Source organism: Phacochoerus africanus, chromosome 8 (genome assembly GCF_016906955.1).
Source record: "Phacochoerus africanus isolate WHEZ1 chromosome 8, ROS_Pafr_v1, whole genome shotgun sequence".
NCBI lineage: Eukaryota > Metazoa > Chordata > Mammalia > Artiodactyla > Suidae > Phacochoerus > Phacochoerus africanus.
Genome location: NC_062551.1, coordinates 27,810,221 through 27,825,781, shown reverse-complemented (window position 1 = coordinate 27,825,781; position 15,561 = coordinate 27,810,221). Strand labels below are relative to the sequence as shown.

Here is a 15,561-nt window from a genome sequence, read left to right as displayed (position 1 = left end):
TCTTGGAGTTCCCATCGTGGCTCAGTGGTTAGCGAATCTGACTAGGAAATATGAGGTTGCAGGTTCAATCTCTGGCCTTGCTCATTAGGTTAAGGACCTGGTGTTGCCATGAGCTGTGGTGTAGGTTGCCAATGCGGCTTGGATCTGGCGTTGCTGTGGCTGTGGCGTAGGCCAGCAGCTACAGCTCCGATTGGACCCCTAGCCTGGGAACCTCCATATGCTGCAGGTGCGGCACTGGAAAAGACAAAAAAAAAAGTCCTTCATGCTTTTCAGTATTTTCCAAAATTATTCTAATACGTCCTGAATTTTGAAATACTAAAAATGCTATTTTAATTAAAGCAATCCATGATCCATTGACTTACATGCACTGAGACAACCAAGAAAGGAAAACAAAAACCATACCTTACTATGGCTTATTTCACCATCAAAAACTGTGAAAATAACTTCTCAATGTCCACATGGATAGAAAAGAAGTCAGAAAAGTAAAATACTGTATGTTACAAACAGAAAACCCTTAATATCTAAACCACAGAGTCAATCCATTAGCTATTATTGAGATTTTAACAATTTTTAGACTTTGTATACAATTCAACAGACTCTTCAAAGGGACAGAGGCCTTGATACAGAAGAAAGCTTTCTCAAGTCAAAGGTCATCTGCTGAGTGCCAAATTAATTGGTAAGGGCCCACTGTGTGCAATTTCTGTAGTGCAAAGCTTTCTCCTAGCCTGTGGCGTGACCACTGATGTGGCGTAACTATTCACATTGGATTACCAATGGTGCTTACAGGCAACAATCCCCAAGAATATAGCACAACACAAAAGATTCTACAGCTGCAAAGGTTCAAGGTGGAGGAGCCTATTAAGACCAAGGGTGTGAGATGCATTGATGCAAACGAGTCCTGAGTCTCTGGCTAATGAATCCTGCGACTGGCAATGCAGTTTTCAGGATGTACGAATGATGTAAAGTGATGTAAATGAAACTGAACTCTCAGTACAGCTTGTGCACTCTGATGGATTCTGGCTTTGGCCTGGCTCAATAAGGAGGGCCCTATTGGCAGTGAAAGAAAGGAGGAAAAACACAAGCCAGTAAATCTTGTGGTTGTTTCAAATCTATGTTAATTTCTCAGCTATTTTGTCTTCATCTTACCCAAGACTGATCATGAAAACAGAGACAACTAATGTTTTAATCATTTTGTGATCAGAGAGGGAAAACTTACCAGTTTCAATCCTGCTATCAACATCAATGTTGACTTTTGATACAGAGCTCTCATGTGTTACACAGTTTTTCATTGTCTTCTCCCTAGAGCTGTCACATTGAATAATTCATTTAAAACTCAAAAGAACCTTCTGAGATCATCAGAGTAAAGGCTATTTCGAAAACATTATTTCGGGGGTGATCACATCTTTTTTAAAATGCTCTAGAATATATTAACAAATGTTAAATTTAAAACTATTTTTAAAAGGTCCATAATATTTTCATTGGGAATAATGGAAGAGAAAGACATTACAGTTCAGCCTTTAAAGTATGAAAGCCTTTAAAGTATGAAAACCCATTGTGGCTCAGTGGTAATGAACCCAACTAGTATCCATGCAGGGTCAATCCCTGGCTCTGCTCAGTGGATTAAGGATCCAGCGTTGTCGTGAACTATGGTGTATGTAGATCACAGATGTGGCTTGGATCCTGAGTTGCTGTGGCTGTGGTGTAGGCTGGAAGCTGCAGCTCTGATTTGACCCCTAGCCTAGGAACGTCCATGTGCCACAGGTGTGGCCCTAAAAAATAAATGAAATATGAAAGCCAGATACAACATTGCAAATAACTATACTTTTTTTTTAAGAAGTATGAAAGCCAGAAAATTCAGAACTTACTGTTTTCTTGACAGAGGGAATAATATTTTATATTATAAAATGATATTTTCTTTTGAATCAAAAAACTCAGGGAGTTCCCATCGTGGCTCAGTGGGTAACGAATCTGACTAGGAACTATGAGGTTGAGGGTTCAATCCCTGGCCTTGCTCAGTGGGTTAAGGATCCAGCATTGCCATGAGCTGTGGTGTATGTCGCAGACGTGGCTCGGATCCCGTGTTGCTGTGGCTGTGGTGTAGGCTGGCAGCAACAGCTCAGATTAGACCCCTAGCCTGGGAACCTCCATATGCATCGGGCGTGGCACTAGAAAAAAGACCAAAAAAAAAAAAAAGAATTAAAAAACTCATAGTTAGGACACAGAAAAGAAGGTTCTGCTACCAAGAATTATAATGGAGACAAGTATAGCCATTAGTTAGAAAAAGAGACAAGAAAGGCAGTGTTTGCACTTGATTGATATAGTACAGTAAGATTGGGAACTACAGTAAGTACAGACAGCCTAAACTGAGCCAGGCACTTCACACCCACCATTCCATTTAATCATAAAATCTATTGGTCTATTATCTCCATTTTATAGGTTGGGGTACCTGGAATTCAGAAAGGCTTTAAAAAAACAAACAAACAAACAAAAACAGAGTTCCTGTTGTGGGTCAGTGGTTAAAGAATCCAACTAGGAACCATGAGGTTTCGGGCTCAATCCCTGGCCTTGCTCGGTGGGTTAAGGATCTGGCGTTGCCAAGAGCTGTGGTGTAGGTTGCAGACTTGGCTTGGATCCCGAGTTGCTGGGGCTCCGGTGTAGGCTGGTGGCTACAGCTCCAATTAGACCCCTAGCCTGGGAATCTCCATGTGCCTCGGGAGCGGCCCTAGAAAAGACAAAAAAAAAAACAAAAAACAAAACAAAACAAAAAAAACCTTTGCACAGGTTTGTAGAGTTTACAAGGTATTAATGTTAATAATGAGCACCTGAGCAACATTTTACTTCTGTTTTGCAATTGCTATAAGGTAACTAAACAGAAATAAAATGGTGATAATTATTTGCCTAACTAGTAACTTTATTCAGGTATACATTAATTCACCTCTGTATTTCTATAGAAAACAAGGTACCCCAATGCATTTAAAACAGGAATTTACAAATTTCTTCTAGGGAAGAATACTTAATGTTCTGTGGATATTTTTATATTTTATCAAATTAAAATGGTATGTATAGGAAGCAAATTACTAGAAGATAAATATCATATTTTATTATTAATATGTATTTATTTTATAATATATAAACACAAATATAAAATACACACATACATATACCTAAGACTAAGAGGATGTTTACCATAATTAGTGTTTATTTCTCGGTAGTAGGGTTATGAGCTGTTTATTCCTTATGGTTTTTTCTGTACATTTCATATTTGCAACAATAAACATACATTACTTTTACCATCAGAAAAAATATATTAATAGATACATCTATACATGTGTATAGGTACACAGATGTCTGGAAGGATGTATACCAAACATTACTAGTAGTTAATTCAGCAGCAGAATATGGGGTAATTTCGACTTTTTCCCTGTACCGTTCTTTTTTTTTTTTTTTTTTGCTTAGAACAACACAATTTAATTAGGTATAGTTCTGTATGTCAGAAGTCTGACACAGGTCTTGAGTGAGCTAAAATCAAGATGTCAACAGAGCTGTCTTTTTTTTGTGGTTAGAAATTCTTTTTTTTAATTATATATAATGATTTTTATTTTTTTCTATTATAGCTGGTTTACAAGGTTCTGTCAATTTTCTACTGTACTGCTGTCTTTTGTCTTTTAAGGGCCATACCCACAGCATGTAGAGGTCACCAGACTAGGGGTCTAATTGGAGCTACAGCTGCTGGCCTACACCACAGCCACAGCAACGCCCGATCTGAGCCTCATCTGCAACCTATACCATAGCTCACGGCATCGCCAGATCCTTAACCCACTGATCCTTAACCTACTGAGCGAGGCCAGGGATGGAACTCGCAATCTCATGGTTCCTAGTCGGATTCGTTTCTGCTGCACCACAATAGGAAGTCCTCCCTGTACTTTCCTATATTATTTAAATTATAATAAATTTCTGCTTTTCAAAAACAATAAAGCAACTTTTTGGAGAGGAGTAGAAGATATGGTACTTATTTTGATAGGATTTAGGCAACAAGAAATAGAAAAACCTACCATTCAGATAATTTACAGTTTCAAGGTCTGTTTACTTTTGGGTTTGAAAAGAAATGATTCCCTTATCATCTTTTAACAAATTTATCTCTAACTATCCTTCCTATGGGAATGTAATCTTCCTAATTAAATAGGAAAAGGCCATGTGCCAAATCTATAACTCTACCAAGAAAGAGTTGGTAAACATTTATGGGGATGAAAGTAATCTCATGATATCCCTGTGCATGAACTCTGAACAACTTTAGAGAATTTACAACAATGATATCCAAAGCAGATCCACTAACTGGAGAAAACAAAAATGTTCCCACTGAGGGCCAGATTTGTCCCAGATAAATCTCAATATGCTGAATAGATACTTTTATTTCTGATCTGATGATTCTTAAAACTTGTAGAAATTTCTGCTGGAAAATGAAGAAAGTTATGCAGGAATTCACTACTCTCTGTACAGAACCAAACTAAAAAAAAAAATTGTAAAGAATCTTACCTTTTTTTCACCTCTAAAAGAAAATTCTCACTGTTGCCCAACTGACTAAAATGCAGCTTGGCAGCTTTTCTCTCACTTTCTCGTACAGCTCGGTCATCTGGAGGCAAAAACCGTGGTCTGAACATGTTTCTTTTTTGGAGTAAACAATAATGGGTCATAAAACCATATTCACAGAGTAAAAACTAAAGATCAGTCTCATGTTTTGTTAGAGACAGGTCACAAAATAATGCTATTATGTTGTCATGAGTAGTAACTCAGGGAGACTATAGGGATACCATAGCAACAACTGCCATATAAGTAGTAACTACCTCTGCAGGAAAGTAGAGCTTGGACAGCATACAATCCAAATGGCCTAATCTTAAGGCTGAAAGTTACACCATTTCTGAAAGACTTTACTTAAAATTTCCCTACAATAACTTTCCCAGGGACATGTAACACCAAAGTTTGTAACAAGAAATGTATGCTCGAGAAAATTATAAAGAAATACAGACTAGCTCATTTGAAGGAATATTTATTGTTCCTTGCCAACTAAGCCCCAAAGAGTTGTGTTTGTTTTCTATTGCTAATACAGTTGCAAAGTTGGGGCATCTGGAAAAATAAATCTCAACCTGGAAATTTTTTATTGGGGAGGAAATGGTGGTGAACCCATTAACTGAAGAAAACTAAAGCTGGAAGTAACTGATAAAATCATAAACTGTCATTCAATAAACAATAAAAAGACTTGTCATACATCCTGACAACACAAACGAGTTACATAAATATTGACAAATATATCCTGGCAGTCCACACTCTGAGCCAACATCCAAAGGTTAGGAGGAAGCTGGTTTAAAGTAAGATTCTGGGGCAAAGAACAGGGGAGGAGGGTCTCACCCAGTTTCTCCAGAGTTTGTAGCATGTACACAGCAAAGAGCCTATAATCTGTATCTTTCCTGACAACAGGATTGAGTCTCAAATCTAGTTCTTTGAGGAAGGGTAAAGGCTGTAGGCGGGACACCTCCACTAATGAAGGAATGTTGTTATAATATAAATTCAGGTCTTGGAGTGAACATAAATACTGGATGCCCTGCAAGGAAAAGACCACATTGTGAAACTGCACATTGGGAAGGACGAGGAATCTCTCAGAAAAAGGTGGAAATACAACTATAACTTTCCATCCTTAAATAAAACTTTCCATCCTTAAATAGTTACCTGAGTCACACATGAGAAAGGCAGTGTTGAAATTCCCGTTTAGTTGCCTGAGAATAAGAATGCTACAACCCATGGGCACTGGATGTACTACCTATACATTAAGTAGTTCATAGATCGGATACATTGCCTGCTTTATAAATTTTGACATCTAAATATCTGCTGCCAATTTTCTACTTCTGTTACCCCCCATCACTCTCCCAATGCAATCCTTCCCGGTGGTAGCCAGGCCAAGTCACCTTTGCCTTTCTCTCACCCTTGCCACACCACTTTGCTGAACCCAGAAGCTCTTCCACTTAAAAGAGGGAGGGAGGCAAAAGAGATGGTTCTGGAGAGAAGGGCATGGAAAAAAAATTAAGTGTGTATGCATATGCTATTATATCTCAAGAACTCACTTTGAGGGTCAATGGATGCCAAGACAAAACTTCCCTCCTGGACCAGTTTGGAGCCCCTTTTGTCCGTATTTCCCCCTTTAGAGTTACTGCTCCCTATCCTCCAATCGGTTACTTCTTGGTAGAAACATTCTTCCTTCTTCTGTTCTCCTTCTGTGGACTGAACATCCTCATCCTTCTACTTCTCTAGCAACAGTACAGTCAGAACTGGGAAACTTAGGAGGAAAAGCCACAATTTTCCTTCCTTGCTAAAACCTCCTATTGAAAATAATTGCTTAATTTTCATGTATTTGACGAATTAGGTGCTTTTGCCCAATGCCAAATTTCAGGGCAATATTTCAAAACATGTTCATATATGTATAATCATATATTTCCAGTGGTAAAAATGTTTACCATAAAAGGAACTCTGTCATTGAGTTATTTCAGAAAGGTAAAATTATTTTCCATCATATATTTATAAAATAATGTTCTTATTCTTCTCTCATTTAAAATTACCCTTTTTGGAGTTCCTGCTGTGGCACAGTGGGTTAGGAATCCAACTGCAGTGGCTTGGGTCACTGCAGAGGCACAGGTTCAATCCCCGGTCCAGTGTACAGTGGGTTAAAGGATTCAGCATTGCAGAGTTCCCTTTGTGGCTCAGCAGTTAAGGAACCCGACTAGGATCCATGAGGACATGGGTTCGCTCCCTGGCCTCACTCAGTGGGTTAAGGATCTGGCTTTGCTGTGAGCTGTGGTGTAGGCTGGCAGCTACAGCTCCAATTCAGCCCCTAGCCTGGGAACCTCCATATGCCGCGGGCGCAGTCCTAAAAAGACAAAAAATTTAAAAACAAATAAAATAAAATTACCCTTTTTACTGCAGAAAGTTTAGGAAAGCTCAAAGATACATTCAAAACATTTTTTTTCTTTTTTCTTTTTTTTTTTTGTCTTTTGTCTTTTCAGGGCTGCACCAGCAGCATATGGAGGTTCCCAGGCCCAGCCTACGCCACAGCCTCAGCAATGCCAGATCTGAGTCGGGTCTGCAACCTACACCACAGCTCATGGCAACGTTGGATCTTTAACCCACTGAGCAAAGCCTGGGATTGAAGCCGCAACCTCATGGTTCCTAGTTGGATTGGTTTCTGCTGTGCCACAATGGGAACTCCCAAAACATTTCTGAATAGAACCCTGTTTACAGTTTGATACATTTCTTTCTGGCTTTTTCAGTTTCATTAACTTCTACACTGGGAAAGGATCAATGGTCAGGAGTAGTTATCAGTGCTTCTGGCTTCACACTCAGGGCAGTACACCATCAGGACTGGCTTTAAATGTCTCATGTTTCAGTTCAAGTAATTTTTAACATCCCAGTGTAAAAGTCAAGGAAATAATTTCTGTCTTCCTCTCACATTTCCCATTTGGCATGAATTCATGTATTCCCCACTGCTCTGCTAGAAATAATTACAAAACAATCCCTCCACCCCAGGAAAGTTAAGCAAAATGAGATGAATATATGCAGAGATAAATCATAAATGCAAAAAATTTAGAACACTAACATTTACTAAATGCTTTTATATGCCAAACATTGTATCAGAGTCTTACATATGTTCTATTTAATTACATGTGCTAATTTCATTAATCTTCACAACAGGAGTTCCCATCGTGGCGCAGTGGTTAACGAATCCGACTAGGAACCATGAGGTTGTGGGTTCGATCCCTGCCCTTGTTCAGTGGATTAAGGATCCGGCGTTGCCATGAGCTGTGGTGTAGGTCGCAGACGTGGCTTGGATCCTGCGTTGCTGTGGCTGTGGTGTAGGCCAGTGGCTACAGCTCCGATTAGACCCCTAGCCTGGGAACCTCCATATGCCTCGGGAGCGGCCCTAGAAAAAGCAAAAAAGACAAAAAAAAAATCTTCACAACAGTTTTCAGCCAATTTACAGAAATGCAAAGAAAGGGAGTATAAAAACAAATTAAAGCAATATTCACTCAGGTTTTTTTTAGTCTGAAAAGAATAAACAGATAAAATACATATGAAGAGACCTAGGCAACTCTGTACTAATACCTTCTGAAATTGGTGTGCCAAATACAAATGGCTGTTATCAAAGAGTCTAAAGACCTAGTTCAACTTGGAATTTCTGCTTTTAGAATCCTAGCTGGAAATTTGATCTAGCTTGAATTTCCTGTTTTAGGGCCCTTAGTTTTAGACCTCAAGATTGTGTCTGGTTTGTGTTGAAAAGTCTTCCCTGGGAGTCCCCATTGTGGTGCAGCAGAAACTAATCCAACCAGTCTCCATGAGGATGAGGGTTCGATCCCTGGCCTCACTCAGTGGGAATCTGGGGTTTCCATGAGCTGTGGTGCAGGTTGCAGCCATAGCTTGGATCCCAACTTGCTGTAGCTGTGGTGCAGGCCAGTAGCTCCAATTCGACCCTTAGTGTGGGAACTTCTATACGCTGTGGGTGCGGGCCTAAAAAGCAAAAAATAAATAATAAAAAGAAATTTTTAAGTTTTCCCCAAGAAATGAAAAACTGGTGGAATAATCTAGATCATTAACCAATCCTAGATAGTACCTCTAAGTCTCTTGCTTTTAGTCTTGCAAAGAGGGGCTTTACCAAGACAGACCCATAGCTGGGCAAAAAGGGAAAAGTATAAGAAATACCACTTGGGTGGGGGTCTACACAAAGAAAACAAAATTTGCATCTCCATGTGTACACATGTTTATGTTTGTAGAGCTCTCTCTGTGTGTTTGTTAATCCTCACACATTCCTCTTAAGCATGCTCCCACCTATTTTCCTGAACTTCCCTCTGTTCCACCATCCCCTGGCTTAGAAAATTTTTTTATTTTATTTTTTTTTTCAAGACCAATCATTTCCTCCTTACTCCTAGGAAAAAACTCACAGTAACAACTTAAGCCGGTGTTTCTCCATGTGTGTTTTGTGCACCAATATCATCAGAACCCCCTGGGAATGTCCTGAGCAGGCCATAGATTTATTAACTCAGAATCTCTCTCAGAAGAGGGACTAAGAGGAGTTCCCGTCGTTATGCAGTGGTTAACGAATCCGACTAGGAACCATGAGGTTGCGGGTTCGATCCCTGCCCTTGCTCAGTGGGTTAAGGATCTGGCGTTGCCGTGAGCTGTGATGTAGGTTGCGGACACGGCTCGGATCCCGAGTTGCTGTGGCTCTGGCGTAGGCCGGCGGCTACGGCTCCAATTCAACACTTAGCCTGGGAACCTCCATATGCCAAGAAATAGCAAAAAGAAGAAAAAAAAAAAAAAAGAGGGACTAAGAATCTGTTCTTACAAGTGCTCCTCATAATTTTTTTTTAAATTTTTTGGCTGCCCCTCAGCATATGGAGTTCCTAGGCTAGGGATCAGATCCAAGCTGCAATTCCAACCCATGTCACAGCTGAGGCAACGCCAGATCCATAACCCACTGTGCCAGACAGGGGATCAAACCAACCTGCGTCCCAGCGCTCCCAAGACACTGCCAATGCCATTGCACCACAGTGGGAACTCCTCCTATTTTTTTTTTTTTAACAGGCATTAAGAATTGTACTATTGCCCTAGGCAGTGATGGACAGTTTTCTCTCAGTATATAAGGAATTTTCAATATTTTATATTAAAAATGTCAAACATAAAACAAAATCAAAGGAATTTTACAGTGAATAATTTAGTTTGGAAACATTTATAAGGAAGATGCTATACTCTCCTGGTTGATATTATCTTTTATTTATTTCTTCCCATCCAAAAAATAAATTGAGCTGAACTGGCTAGTCATAGAATATAGAACTTACCTTCAGGCTAGTGATCAAATTTCTTGATAAATCTAAGGATCGGAGGTTTTTAAAATTTCTGAAGGCATCACCAATGGAATGGATTTTTCCAGCATAAGATCCCTGCAATGAAAGAGACTCCACCAGTTCTGAAAAGAGATCATCAGTAGATACATTATAATCTCCGCTTGGATAAACAGCAGAGTCAGTGAAAACAGGCCTTCCTTCCTCCCATATCTCATCTGTGAAAGGTCCTACATTCAAGGCGCATAAGAAGATCAGATCTTCCTTTCAAAAGCAGCAATATAGTCTAATTGTGATACCATGCCTTGATTTTACTGAACACTTGAGTTTCTCTAATTACCCTGAAGGATGTAGTAAAAGTCTATCCCAAAGTTCTCAAAACAAATAAACCCAGCAATCTCATTAATAGAATTTAGCCCTATAGATAATCCTCACAACATTTTGTCAGGATATATAGTATACACCACAAGGATATCAATTGCAGAAAGGTTTTAGGATAGTGAAAAGGAAGGAAGGGAAGAAGGGGGAAGGGACAGAGGGAAGGAAAAAGGAGGCAGAGAGAGAGGGAAGGAGGGAGGAATAAAAAGAAGAAAAAGAAGACTGTCAAAGGCCCCATAAAGTTGAAAAGTAAAACTAGATGGCTGAAGTAGCAGCTCACTGATACAATGGACAATGCACTAGACTCGTGACCTTGTACAAGTCAGTTAACTTCTCTGTGCATTGGTTTCCTCGTTTGTAAAATGGAGATAATAATAGTACTTACCTCATAAGATACTTTAGGGATTAAATGAATATGTGTGTGTACACATATATACAAACAGAAAACTTATAATAGTCCTGACACATTTGCTATATACATGTTAATTATTATTATTATGTAGTCATTAAAAGGAATGAATGAGGTTGATTTGTAGATGCTTATATGAAAAGATTTCTAAGACATTAAGTGAGGGAAAAGCATGATTTGTGTATGTATGACCGTTTTAAAGAATATATATTTGTGTGGAGTTACTGTCTTGCCACAGTGATTAATGAATCTGACTAGGAACCATGAGGTTGCAGGTTCAATCCCTGGCCTCGCTCAGTGGGTTAAGAATCCGGCATTGCTGTGAGCTGTGGTGTAGGTCACAGACGAGGCTCAGATCCCGTGTTGCTGTGGCTCTGGCGTAGGCCTGTGGCTACAGCTCTGATTCGACCCCTAGCCTGGGAACCTCCGTATGCCATGGGAGCGGCCCTAAAAAAAAGACAAAAAAAAAAGAGAGAATATATATGTGTGTATGTACATATATGTAAGTATATATGTGTATGGTGTATAAAACACATACACACACACACATATATATACACACACACACACACACACACACACACACACACACACACTAGATTTCTTTTCTTTTTTCTTTTTTGCTTTTCAGGGCCACACTTGCGGCATATGGAAGTTTCCAGGTGAGGGGTAAAATCGGAGCTTCAGCTGCCAGCCACAGCCACAGCACCGTGGGATTAGAGCCACATCTGCAACCTACACCACAGCTCACAGCCGGACCGGATCCTCAACCCACTGAACAAGGCCAGGGATCAAACCCACATCCTCATGGATCCTAGTCAGGTTCGTTAACTGCTGAGCTATGAAGGGAACTCCCATACTAGATTTCTCATAGTACTGAAAAGGGGAGAACCTCAAAATTGCCAATAGGAACTCACTAGTAAGTGTGGTGGGCCAAACTGAGAACAGCAGCCAAATCTGGAAGGACATTCTGCAATATCCCATTTGGAGCAGTAAAATAAGATCTCAAGATGCTGGAGCAGGGAATTCCCTTCGTGGCACAGTGGAAATGAATCCAACTAGAATCCATGAGGATACAGTTTTGATCCCTGGCCTTGCTCAGTGGGTTGGGAATCTAGCATTGCCATGAGCTGTAGTGTGGGTTGCAGATGCAGCTCAGGTCCCACAGTTGCTGTGGCTATGGCTGTGGCTGTGGCTGTGGCTGGCAGCTGTAGCTCTGATTCAACCCCTAACCTGTGAACTTCCATATGCTGCTGGTGAGGCCCTAAAAAGCAAAAAAAAAAAAAAAAAAAAAAAAAGATCCTGGAGCAGTCTAGGCCCTATACATTATAATAAGTATGAAACTGAAGATTCCTTTCAAGAAAAGACTCATCCTTGTGGGAGCAGAATCCACTTTGAGTGGGATAGAGAGAATAGATTCAAAAGAAAGTCCAGATACAAGTCAGGGAGGGAAGATGGCAGATCTCAGGAAACATAAAGTCCTATTTTTTAATACTTGTAAACACAACATAATAGGAAATTCCAAAACCTTGAAACCAGAAAAGCTATTCTGGCTTATTCTTCCCATCAAAAAGTATGCACTTTAAAAAAAAAGACAGGGAGTTCCCATTGTGACTCAGTGGTTAACAAACCTGACTATGATCCATGAGGATGCAGGTTCAATCCCTGGCTTTGCTCAGTGTGTTGTCATGAGCTGGGGTGTAGGTCTCAGACTTGGCTTGGATCCTGCTTTGCTGTGGCTGTGGTGTAGGCCGGCATCCATAGCTGTGATTGGACCCCTAGCCTGGGAACTTCCATATGCTGTGGGTGTGGCCCTACAAAGATAAAAAAATAAAATAAAATAAAATAAGACAGAAAAGGATTATATAGTCAAATTTTATGTTATTAAAACAAAAAAAGAGCAGACTGGGAGTTCCCATCGTGGCGCAGTGGTTAACGAATCTGACTAGGAACCCATGAGATTGTGGGTTCGATCCCTGGCCTTGCTCAGTGGGTTAAGGATCTGGCGTTGCTGTGAGCTGTGGTGTGGGTCACAGATGTGGCTTGGATCCCACGTTGCTGTGGCTCTGGTGTAGGCAGGTGGCTACAGCTCCAATTGGACCCCTAGCCTGGGAACCTGCATATACTACGGGAGAGGCTAAAGAAAAGGCAAAAAGACAAAAAAAAAAAAGAGCAGACTAACAGGCCTAAAGAAAGAAAGAACTCCAGAAACATACATCTGCAAAACAAATGAAAACTATAACTTAATATTTCAAAGCAACCTAAGAGATGTGATAACAAAATGTAGCAGTTCTCAAAGTGTGGTCCCTAGACCCTCAGAGGTCCCTGAGACATGTACAGAGGTCCATAAAATCAAAACTATTTAAAAAAATTATTTTCATAATAATAGCAAAACATTAATAGCCCTTTTCACTGTGTTGACATTTGCATGTAAGGTGTAAGAGCAAAAACTATGGCGGCCTTAGGATGAATCAAGGCACTGGCATCAAAGTTCACTCTTAGTCACTGTATTCTTCACCACTGTATTTTTGCGGGTTTTTTTTTTTTTTTTTTTTGTCTTTTGTTGTTGTTATTGTTGTTGTTGTTGCTATTTCTTGGGCCGCTCCCGCGGCATATGGAGGTTCCCAGGCTAGAGGTTGAATCGGAGCTGTAGCCACCGGCCTACGCCAGAGCACAGCAACGCGGGATCCGAGCCGCGTCTGCAACCTACACCACAGCTCACGGCAACGCCGGATCGTTAACCCACTGCGCAAGGGCAGGGACCGAACCCGCAACCTCATGGTTCCTAGTCGGATTCGTTAACCACTGCGCCACGACGGGAACTCCTTTTGCGTTTTTTTTAAAGCTACTTTAAGAATGCCCTTGAAAAATCAGTAGAAATGGTTAAATAAATCTTGACCCTTGCATACATCTTTTTTATATTATGTGACTAAATGGGAAATACACATTGAAATACTCCTGCTGCCTACTGAAGTATGGTGGATGCCTTGAGGGAAAACACTTGTGTGACATTTGAGATGCCAGCTTAATTAGCCATTTTTTTGAAATACCTTTTTTACTTGAAAAATCTGACATATTATGGTTATTCAGGCTTGAACAGTTGGCAGACATATTCTTGAAAATAAACAAAGAAAGACTGTCACTTTAGGGAAAAAAAAAACAATAGTAACTGTTGTCAGTTATATGATCTTCCAAGCATAAATTATAATTTTGGAAAACTTGTATCTGCGACCATGAACTTGACAGCTTCCCAACATCTAAAGATCTTTCTAGTGAGGAGATTCAAAAAACAATAATAAAAAAAACCCCCGATAAAACCAAGAGCTGGTTCTTTGAAAGGGTAAACAAAATTCACAAACCTCTGGCCAAACTCACCAAGAAGAGGAGAGAAAGAACTCAAATAAACAAAATAAGAAGTGAAAAAGGCAAAATCTTAACAGATACAGCAGAAATAACAAAAAACCATAAGAGAATACTATGAGTAATTATATGCCAACAAATTTGACAACCTAGAAAAAATGGACAACTTTCTAGTGACATACAGCCCAGCAAAAGTGAATCAAGAAGAAATAGATCAATTGAACAGACTGATCACTAGAAATGAAATTGAATAAGTCATAAAAATACTCCCTACAAATAAAAGTCCAGGACCATATGGCTTCACAGGTGAATTCTACCAAACATACAAGGAAGAACTTATACCCATCCTTCTTAAATTTTTCCAAAAGGTCAAAGAAGAAGGAACACTCCCAAAGACATTCTAATACCAAAACTAGACAAAGATACTACCCAAAAAAGAAAATTATTGGCCAATAGTTTTGATGAATATAGACACAAAAATTCTCAACAAAATTTTAACCAACCAAATCCAACAACATATAAAAAGATAAGGAGTTCCTGTCATGGCACAGTGGAAACAAATCCAACTAGGAACCATGAGGTTGCAGGTTCAATCCCTGGCCTCGCTCAGTGGGTTAAAGATCCAGCGTTGCTGTGAGCTGCGGTGTAGGTCACAGATGCAGCTCAGATCTGGAGTTGCTGTGGTTCTGGTGTAGGCTGGCAGCAACAGCTCCAATTAGACCCCTAGCCCGGGAACCTCCATATGCCAGAGATGTAGCCCTAAAAAGACAAAAAGACAAAAAAAAAAATCATACACCATGACCAAGTGGGATTCATCCCAGGTTCACAAAGATGGTTCAATATACACAAATCAATCAACGTCCTGCACCACATTAACAAAAGAAAAGTAAAAAACCACATGATCATATCAATAGATGCAGAAAAAACATTTGACAAAGTCCAACATCCATTCATGATAAAAACTCTTACTAAAGTGGGTATACAGGGAACATATCTTAACACAAAACCCATTTATGACAAACCCACAGCCTATACATAATACTCAATGGACAAAAACTGAAAGCCTTCCCACTAAAATCTGGAACAAGACAAGGATGCCCACACTCACCACTTTTATTCAACATAGTACTGGAAGTCCCAGCCACAGAAATCAGACAAACAAAAGAAATAAAAGGTATCCAGAATGGAAGAGAAGAGGTAAAAATGTCACTGAATGCAGATGACATGACACTATACAGAGAAAACCCTAAGGACTCCACACTAAAACTACTCACACTGATCAATGAATTCAGCCAGGTAGCAGGATACAAGATAAACATTCAGAAATTGGTTGCATTCCTGTATACTAATGAAATATTAGAAAAGTATATAAAAGTACAATGCCTTTAAAAATCACACCCCAAAAAATTAAATACCTAGGAATAAACCTGATCAAGGAGGTGAAAGACTTACATGCTGAGAACTATAATACATTAATCAAGGAAATTAAAGAAGATTCAAAGAAATGGAAAGATATTCCATGCTCCTGGACTGGAA

The 15,561-nt window shown here is 39.7% G+C and overlaps 1 protein-coding gene across 2 annotated transcripts in view; it reads right to left on the bottom strand.

Moving 5' to 3' along the window:
* LRRC36 (leucine rich repeat containing 36) overlaps window positions 1-15,561 on the bottom strand; it is a 72,977-nt gene that overhangs the window by 35,357 nt on the left and 22,059 nt on the right. For both annotated transcript variants that reach the window (XM_047792662.1, XM_047792664.1), the window contains exons 2-5: window positions 9,876-10,003; window positions 5,404-5,596; window positions 4,534-4,630; window positions 1,217-1,305 (exon numbers count right to left, since the gene is read on the bottom strand). In XM_047792662.1, the coding sequence (XP_047648618.1) occupies window positions 1,217-1,305; window positions 4,534-4,630; window positions 5,404-5,596; window positions 9,876-10,003 (507 nt within the window). The remainder of the gene's footprint in view (window positions 1-1,216; window positions 1,306-4,533; window positions 4,631-5,403; window positions 5,597-9,875; window positions 10,004-15,561) is intronic.